Source organism: Myotis davidii, unplaced genomic scaffold (genome assembly GCF_000327345.1).
Source record: "Myotis davidii unplaced genomic scaffold, ASM32734v1 scaffold161, whole genome shotgun sequence".
NCBI lineage: Eukaryota > Metazoa > Chordata > Mammalia > Chiroptera > Vespertilionidae > Myotis > Myotis davidii.
In genome coordinates, this window is record NW_006291567.1 from 1533713 (window position 1) to 1543934 (window position 10222).

The window sequence follows — 10222 nt, forward strand, 5'->3', positions numbered from 1 at the left end:
ATAATTTCCTGTTTTTTAAGCCCACCCTACTCCCCTCCCCCCGAGTCTGTGGTATTTGGTTATGGCGGCCCTAAATAGACAAAACATTTTTTAAAATATTTGATTTTTAGAGAGAGAGGAAGGGAAAGGGGTAGAGAGATAGAAACATCAATGAGACAGGAAGATCATTGATTGGCTGCCTCCTACACTGCCTCCTGCATTGGCCCCACAGTGGGGATCTATCGAGCCCACAACCCGAGCATGTGTCCTGAACGGGAATTGAACTGGTGACCTCTTGTACCAACCTATTTTTAAATTAGACCTGCTCATTTGGGCGAGATCTGCAATAAAAGACACACTGTCAGGAGGCACAGAACTCTGCATTCTTCCCTGTTCTACTGCTAAGCTTCTATTGCATGGCTAGGGAGCTCCAGAAATTTACATTTAGAGAATCCCATGTGTCTGAGTGGAATGGAATATGGTCCAGTGGGTAGGCTTGAGAAGTTTAAATTCTCTTACCCACCTAGCCAAGGCCCTCCATCTTCATGTGGCATGGAAGGAAAGAAGCCAGCAGAAAATGACCGGTGCTCTACCCTGAGCTAGAGGGATGCTCCAGGAGGCAGAGAAAAAAATACAGTATAAAATTACTGCACTGAATCAGCTTGCAATCCAGATAGAGGAATAAGGCATAACGTGCATGGGAAAGATTTTTTTTTTTCACACTGGGAACCTGAAGACAAAGATTCTTTGTCTAATTTACTCTTTGCTGCTTCTGTTCCACGGTGGCAGTGGCTCTTTACTACAGTGAAATAAGGTAAATGGATTGACCTCACATACGCATTAGATGAAGGTTCACTTGGGAATGCACTAATCATCAGAGTAAAGCACTGCTTATGTCTTATAACTGAAGCAGGCTTCTATTTATCTTACATTGTACATTTTGGATTCAAAGTCAACAAGGATTTTAAAAACACCCTCCTTAGTAAATTATATCAGTCAATTAATTGCTCATGGCTATTATATAAAAACAAAAAAAATTACCAAGCTTCATCTTACAGGTAAGTGTCCTCTTTGCTGGTGTGTCAACGATCAGGGACAACAGATTTTATTTTTTAAAGCAGCTTGCTTGCGATATAATTTACATATCCATTTAAAGTGTGCAATTCCATGGTTTTTCGTAAGTATATTTACAGATTTGTGGAGCACACAATCTAATTTTAGAACATTTTCATCACTCCAAAAAGAATCTGTTAGACATTAAGCAGTCACTCCCCATTCTCCACTCCCCACCTCCACCCAGCCCGCCACTCCCTAGCCCAGCTACTGATCTACTTTCTGCCTCTATAGATTTGCCTATTCGGGACATTTCATTTAAATGGAATCATATAACATATGGTCTTTTTTTTCTGTCACATAGCATATGTTTTTGAGGTTCATCTGTGTGAAGCAGGTACAGATAACAGATTTACCCATGAATATGTCTGTCGCCTAAAATAGTAACATTTTCACACCAGAAGCAATTTCCTTCTTTCTTCATGGAAAGGGGCATTATTTCAACCTACTGTTTTTCTCCCATGCCTTATTCTTGTTTCTCAAGTAGATTGGAAGCTGGTTACAGTTTTATCATTCATAATTTTATACTTTTCTCTTCAGCTTCATCTGTTTCCATGGGAAGGAAAGCTCTATATTTAGTGAAATCCAATCAAAGAGACTAAAAGAGTCTTTCCTATGTGCGTCCAATACATACTTCTCCTCTTGGGCTTGCAAGGTACATTTCAAGAAATAGCTATGCCTTGAATTTCCTCACTGTGGTAACAAGTGTTTCCCTATGGCATGGCCCTTTGGGCAAAAGGGCAGAATGAAGCCGTATTGCATGCCTCTAAAATTGGCGAGTGGCAGACATCTCAGATGCTCTAGTGCCGTGGTCGGCAAACTGAGGCTCGTGAGCCATATGCGGCTCTTTGGCCCCTTGAGTGTGGCTCTTCCTAAGCCTTAGGAGTACCCTAATTGAGTGAATAACAATGTACCTACCTATATAGTTTAAGTTTAAAAAATTTGGCTCTCAAAAGAAATCTCAATCATTGTACTGTTGATATTTGGCTCTGTTGACTAATGAGTTTGCCGACCACTGCTCTAGTGCAAGCTTGTCAAACTCAAAGGCTAACACGGTCCAAATAAACAAAGTGTAAGTTTATGTGGGCTGTCAAAAAAAAAGCATCCATTTTCATAGAAACATAGGTTTATTTCGATAGAGACATGCTGAATACAAAGGGTTGAAATAAATGAGTCATTGTTAACATAAAATAATAGAACATTTTAATACAAATTAATATTTTTTCTTGAACATTAACTTACCAGACACTGAATAACTGCACAAATTAATAAGCATAACACAAATAAAGCTATTGTTCTCCGAAAGTGAAATATTTCCTGTTGCGCACACCAAACAGGTCAATCCAATACTAATGACGTGGCCATCGCCTCTAAAATATTCACTGCTAGTATTAGTGGAGAGAAATGGTGCACCTGCGTGTAAGGCACTTAAGGGAAATGAATGCAGCATGATTATAGTAGTCTGTCATTAGCGAATGTTCATTATTAATAATTATGTATAACAGGATATTGCAAAAATTATGTTACAAAATTTTTATTGAAACGTTTCTTACATACCGTTATATTGGCTGGGCCGCAAAAATATTCGTTGTGGGCCACATGCGGCCACCGGCCTCGAGTTTGGCATGCTTGCTCTAGTGGAAACTCACAACCTGTGGAGGAATCTCAAAAACAGTCCCAGTAGGGAGAAAAATACAAAGCCGCATAATGTAAATCTTTTATTCTTTGTTTTCCTTTGAAGACTGGCCTGTTTTCTTTGCTTATTCCAATAATGTCTTTATTATTATTATATTACTATTATTTATTATTATTATTTCCTGACTTTTTTTAGAGACAGAGAAGGAAAAACATCAACTTGTTTTTCCACCTATTTATGCATTCATTGGTTGTTTCTTATATGTGCCCTGACCGGGGATTAAATCCGCAACCTTGGCATATCAGGATGATGCTCTAACCAACTAAGCTACCCAACCAGAGCAAAGTTTTGCTTAGCTTCTGCTATTATAAGATATTGTAGTCAAATATGCTTTTGCTTTTGTTTGCCAGCTTTTGTGACTAATCATGTTGGGGACTACAGCAGCTCTCTCTGCTCATTTCCATAAGGACCTGGTGCCTCAGAACCCCAGGCTGCTTTCTAGAGAGGGAAGCTGGGAAGATGGAAAACTCCAGAAATCTGCCCAACCTCTGAGTGAACACACGAAGTGGCTCCAAAACTAGGCCTCCTCATAGGTCTTTCTCTCCACAGGTACACAGTGGCAGGACCTCCTTGACCTTTCCTTTTTGTTTTCTGCTTTGTTTCTGCAGGATGTGGAGCGCCTGCAGGGCCCACCCCTAGACCAGATATTGCAAAGGCAACTGGACAGGTCCTGAGCTTCATTTGAACTCTGGGTTTGCTTAGTTGCAGCTGCATAGACCCTCTTCAGTAACAGACATGGCCTCTGGGCAAAATTGATTTGGTTATTAAGGAGACATTGTCAGTGATCACTCACCTCATCTTTGGTTCCCCCAAAAGAGGGTCTTGGCACAACTGATGTTTACCCAACTGACAGGGCCTTTCTGCATTTCAGCCATCCCAGCTTTTCTTGAAGATGGGGGTGGAGCTCTGTGCCTCCTGGATGAATAGTCAACAGTTAAACTGGTGCCAATTGCTCATCTACTGTGCAGTTTTGGGGGAGCAGCTGTGGGACTGAGGCTATGGGTTCATGTATACATTAACTGTGAGGAGCGTAGGGTACTACCAGCCCAGCTGGACTTTCCCCTGAGCTTCAGAACTTTCTAGCCAGCTGCCCACTCAACCCCAACACTTGGGTGTCCCTTTGGCCTCTCAAATGAAAGATCTCCACACCATTGCCCCCAAATCTCTGCTCCCCTGGAACCTTCTCCTTCCCCGGTAAATGGTAGCTCTGTTCTCTCAGTCACTCAGGCCTCAGGCAGCTCATTTTTTTTGCATCCATATCATCTCTTGGAAAATCCTATTGCTACCACCTTCCAAAGACAGTCACAGTCCAGCCATTTCTCATTACCTTCATGCCACCACTTTGGGCCATGCCACCATCATCTCTCCCTGGCATGACTGGCAAGCACCCACCCACCTCGGGCTCTTTATAGTTCATTCTCTTATTCATTATTTTCCCACTCCCCACATTAGACTATAAATTCTACGAGGGCAGGTGTTTTTCCCATTTGATTTACTTATATCTCCAGCACCTAAAGCTGGGCCTAGAATATAGTAGATGCTCAATGAATATTAATAAATGAATTAATGCTTTGGGGCCAGTCATTACCAGCTATCATTTATATCAATTTCTATAATTGTACAGGTGCTTAGATACATCTGTGGACAAGAAAGAGGTGGGACACAAAGGCCAGAACAAGTGGTGAATTCTACATGTGGGACAGAAAAATTCCTCTTCAGAGGGCAGAAAAGTTGGGAGAGGAAGGCATTTGAGGCCAAATGCATGGAAGCAGGAAACTGCCTGGCACATTTGATGAATTGTAGATAGTAAAGAGGGCAAAAGATAAATTTTTATATATAGTTTAAGAATGAGGATATGGAGACATGCAGTCATACTACTAAGACGTGTTGGAGGTGGAACTCAGACCATGGCAGAGGGACCCACCAAAGGGTTTGTCAGGAAAGCGACAAAATCAGGTTTACATTCCATTCCATCGGCAGCATGAAGAATAGATGGAGCAAAGTATCTTTTTAGCAAGGAGAGAATCCAGGGGAGAGAGGGCAGAGTCTGAAGGGGGAAGTAACTGGGGGTGGAGAGGAAAGAAGTCCCCTAATAGACACTGGGTGTGAGTGGTTAGAAAAAAGAGGTGACTAGGAGGAGTCCCAGGCTTCTGAATGGGGTAATAGGTAGATGGTGGAGCCATTCAGTAGGCTAAGAAATAGAGAACAATCTGAGGAAAGAGATAATGAGTTTGGTTTTTAAAAACACTTTTTAAATATATAACCTATATACATTTATTTAAGTACAATAGACATATAAAGGACTCCAGGTAAGTGTACAACTCAATGAATTTTTACCATGAGACACACCCAAGTAACTAGCACTCAAATCAAGTAACAGAACATTACCAGACACCCTTTCTGGGCTTCCTACATGCCACTCCCTACCCCAAGTGTGACCAAGACCCTATGTCTAGTGACATGGATTACTTTGGCCTGTTTTTGTGCATGCTAAATGGATTCATATGGTATGTTCACTTTAGCACCTGGCTTTACACTCAACATTGTGAGATGCAGCATACTGTGTGTAGACCATCCCTTTCATTGCAGTACAGTGTTCCACTGTGTGAATCTACCACAGGTATCCATTCTACTCTTGATGGGTATATAAGTGTTTCCAGTTTTGAGTTATTATAAATATGGCTGCTGTGAATAATCTAGTACATGTTTTTGTTTGTTGGAGAACATATATATGTATTTCTGGTGGGTAAATACTTGGGAGTGGAATTGCTGGTTCATAGGGCACATATATGACCAGCCTTGGTATAAATTACCAAGCACTTTTTCAAAGAGGTTAGATCAACTTATATCCTGTTGGCACCATATGAGAGTTCAGGTTGCTCCATGACCTTGCCAACACTTGGCTGTAGCCAGTTCTACATAGGAATAGAAATTTACATGGAGATGTCCAGTAAGCCATTCAATGCAAGTGTTGGAATCTTGGATTTAGCAACATTGATGGAGGCGGGGAGGAAGCAAAGCTCTCAAGAAAGACTGAGGAGGATTATTCAGAATGGTGCCAGAAGCTGTAGGACGATGGGAGGGACTGACAGCACCCAACATTGTACCACGAAGACATAAGCTCATCGTTGGAAAGATTCCATCGAATGTGAAAGTAAGAAGTCATTGGTGATTTTCTTTGCCAGCACAGGGCTTGGCCTCCTGCCAAGATGATGCTCCCTAACCTTCATTGCTACCTGAGAAGGCCAGTTCTGCCCATAGCAGGTAGGCCAAAGAGTCTCTAGGAATGAATAACCAGAAGGCGAGGGCCCAGGAGAGATAGCAGTTTGGTGATGCAGGTAAGGGGTGGTCCTGAATCTGCCCAGGCTAAAAGATATGCCCAGCTGGAGTGGCTCAGTGGTTGAGCGTTGACCTATGAACCAGGAAGTCAGGTTCAATTCCCGGTCAGGGCACAAGCCCAGGTTATGGGCTCAAGCCCCAGTGTGGGGCATGCGGAAGGCAGCTGATCAATGATTCTCTTTCATCGTTGATGTTTCTTTCTCATTCTCTCCCTCTCCCTTCCTCTCTGAAATCAATAAAAATATATTTTTTAAAAAGATATGCTCCTTCGACTCACACTACAGCCGGTGCATAACCTGGTAGACCATTAACCATGTGCAGCATCCTGTAGGTGGTCTTCTCCTGGGTTCTCAAGCCCCTGTGGGCAGAGAGTGAGGCTTCCATTTTAGAAGGCACCTGTCACAGTGCCAGTCCCACAGTGGACACGCAAAAGGGGTTTGTGGAAAGAGTAAATATGTATTATTTAAATAAAGGCACAACTTAAGAGGAGTTTTACAATTGTGATGAAAAAGATGAGACCATTCCTTTACTCTGTAAACAATCTGAAAGCATTTGGGGGTAATCAGATCTGATTTTTAGATAGGAAAGTGGTTAAGGAGGGACTTTTATTTCCTGCTGTCTACACTCGGGTTTTGTTTGAGATTTATATATAGGCATGTGTTGCTTTTATAATCAGAAAAGAAATGAAGGTGTTTGTTTTGTTGAAAATGAGAAGTGGTGCTTTGATGCTTTAAACAAGTACTGTATAATGGAATCTTCTGCGGCGATGGAAGTGCTTTGTACTTGTGCTGTCCAGCACAATAGCCACTAATGACATGTGGCCAGTCCGGTAAGCACTTGAAATGTGGCCAGTGTGACTGAAGAATTTAATTTTTAATTTTATCAATGTTAGTTAAGTTCAATTCAAATAGCCACCAGAACCAATGGCTAGGGCAGTGATGGCGAACCTTTTGAGCTCAGCATGTCAGCATTTTGAAAAACCCTAACTTAACTCAGGTGCCATGTCACATATAGAAATTTTTGATATTTGCAACCATAGTAAAACAAAGATTTATATTTTTATATATATTTTATATATCTAAATGCCATTTAACAAAGAAAAATCAACCAAAAAAATGAGTTCGCGTGTCACCTCTGACACGCGTGTCATAGGTTCACCATCACTGGGCTAAGGCATTGAATAGTACAGCTTTAAACAATCAGTTTAAGAAGGGGCTTTAACTTATATGTGACTTCATTTCACTTTTCCATGCAATGCATCATTTTGTTGAATTTCTCTTCCTTTTTTTTTTTTTTAACTTGATTTTTCCTCTCGTCCTCTTGCTCAGCCACACTGGGATTATCATCTACTGAGGTATGTTACAGTAAGAAGACTGGGATTTACTGTTTTCGAGGCTTTTCCTAGCCAAAAATAATGCATAGAGGTATGAATTTTTTCAATGTACTTTTAAAGTTTTTTTTTCTGGTTATGGCAATAGCACATTTTATCTGAGCAAGTTCCATGTTTCATTGAGAGAATGCAAATAAACCACGTCTTAATTCAGATGGTGTAATTTTGAATCCAGTACCTTTTAAAACTGGATCCCCCAAACGGACATCCAGGGGATGTAAGGAGCCTGACCTTGGATTGGGTCACCCCAAACCCCTGAAGACAACTATAATGGGGTGAATGTTGCCTCTTACATGAGTGTGTCTATGAGATTATTAACTGGTCACCAACAGTGCAGAAACTTGTTTATCTCCAGGGGTCCTCAGACTTTTTAAACAGGGGGCCAGTTCACTGTCCCTCAGACCGTTGGAGGGCTGGACTATAGTTAAAAAAATATATGAACAAATTCCTATGCACACTGCACATATCTTATTTTGAAGTAAAAAAACAAAACGGGAACAAATACAACATTTGTATTTGCATGTGGCCCATGGGCCGTAGTTTGAGGACCCCTGATTCAATCTAGACTCACAGATGAGTGGCAACTGTGTGCATTAAGGCTGGATTAATGATTCAGTTGTGCTGTTGCAGTGTGAAAGCAGATGTAGACAATAGTAATGATGAACACAGTTTTTGAACACAAGCTTTTCCAGTAGTGCTGACCACAGTTACCTTTGACCCTGACTTTTCTGACACTTTGCCTCTCTGGCTTCCCACAGGATGAGGGCGAGGACCCCTGGTATCACAAAGGGTGCAAGTGTGATTGCCAAGGAGGTGCCAATACCCTGTGGTCTGCAGGCACCAACTCCTTAGACTGCATACCAGGTGAGTGAGTATCCCTTCTTCTTGGGGCACCAGACCCTTGGGTTGTCCTTGGGAACATCCTGTTTCTCCTTTCTTTCAACCCAGCTGAATTAAACCCCTGAATGCCACACTCTCGGTTTTCTCTAGTTGACCTCTGAGCTTCAAATGTCACATGGCCACTGATCCACCAAACCAGTGGTTCTCAAACTTCTGGCCCTTTAAATACATTCCTCATGTTGTGACCCAACCATAAAATTATTTTCGTTGCTACTTCATAAATGTAATGTTGCTACTGTTATGAATCGTAATGTAAATATCTGATATGCACGATGGTCTTAGGTGACCCCTGTGAAAGGGTCGTTCGACCGCCAAAGGGGTCACGACCCATAGGTTGAGAACCACTGCACTAAACTGATCTGATATCCTTCTTAAAGACGGAACTCTTTGAAAGAGATTAATGGATAATTAATTGAAATTAAATTAATGGTAGGTGGCAGGGAGTTTTAAGAACAGCTTAGGCTTTTGAGCCAGAAAGATTAGAGTTGGAGTCCTGGCTGTGTCACTTATTAACTCTGGGACTCCCACTTTGCCCTCTTTCTATCAAGCGGAGGCAACACTTTTATAGGAGAAAAATATGTTTCATCTTCCCCTGTTGCTAGTGGGAGTGGGATTCTTGGGATACCTCTGGAAGGAGCATTTCTAGAGGGCTCCACGGGAGGATGAGATATGGTAGAAAACTTTATTTCCATGGAATTATACCCCTTTCCAAAGTCCAATTTCCCTTAGTCCAGTCATAGAAGAAGTTTAGCTGGGGTTTCAGTAGAGCAAAAATCAGAGTCAGTGTCCAGAATTTCCTTTCCACGTTGGAGCAGAGTCCAGTTCAGTAATGGACTTACAGTCCATTAGTCCATTTTATGTGGGGTCCCATGGCTGTGGGCCATGTGGGCAAATGCAGGGAAGCAGGAGCAAAAGAGCCTCACAAGCCCAGAGTCACAGGAGTCCCAAGAGAGCCAAGACGGGGGACTTATTTGTTTAGGAGATTATGTATCCCAAATCTTCATGCCCTTGCAGTAGCCACACCCATTCTGGCTGACCAACTCTATCCCAGGTGTGATTGACAGCAAGCACCTTCACTAGGCCCTCCAACTTTAGTGGGCATGCATCTATCTTCTCTTTGTTGGATCCTTGGGGAATGTAAACTTGCAGCTTCCTGGTGAAGCTGCCCAAATGATATGCCTTCCCTTTATTCCTTTCCTATCTATACTAATAAAAGGGTAATATGCTAATTAGACCAGATAGACCATGCATCTTCCAGACATCCTTCCAGACAAAGCCGCGGCGGCTGTGAGGGCCGAGGAGGGCCTGCAGCCAGCAATGGCAGCAGCAGCAGGGTGATGGGAGCAGCACCTTCCCCTGATCAGCCCAGTCACCTCCTGCAGAGGGAGGCCAGAGGCAGCAGCAGTGGAGGGGTGATGGGGATAGCGCTTTCCCCTGATCGGCTTGGTTGCCTCCCACAGAGGGAGCGGGCCTAAGCCATCAGTAGGACATTCCCCGAGGGCTCCTGGACTGTGAGAGGAGGCAGGACAGGCTGAGGGAACACCCCCAGTGCATGAATTTTCATGCACCAGGCCGCTAGTCCTATATAATAAAAGGCTAATATGCAAATTGACCAAATGGTGGAAAGACTGGTCCCTTTGACATGCACTGACCACTAGGGGGCACAAGCTCAACACAGGAGCTGCCCCCTGGTAGTCAGTGCACTCTCATAGGTGGAGCACCGCTCAGCCAGAAGCTGGGCTCATGGCTGGCGAGCGCAGTGGTTGTGGCAGGGGGCCTTCCCGCCTCCCAGGCCGCACCCCAGG

The 10222-nt window shown here is 42.9% G+C and overlaps 1 protein-coding gene across 4 annotated transcripts in view; it reads left to right on the plus strand.

Annotated features, from left to right (window-relative positions):
• RS1 (retinoschisin 1) overlaps positions 1-10222 on the plus strand; it is a 42955-nt gene that overhangs the window by 5818 nt on the left and 26915 nt on the right. For all 4 annotated transcript variants that reach the window (XM_015564881.1, XM_015564884.1, XM_015564883.1 and 1 more), the window contains exons 2-3: positions 7456-7481; positions 8276-8381. In XM_015564881.1, coding sequence (XP_015420367.1) covers positions 7456-7481; positions 8276-8381 — 132 coding nt within the window. The remainder of the gene's footprint in view (positions 1-7455; positions 7482-8275; positions 8382-10222) is intronic.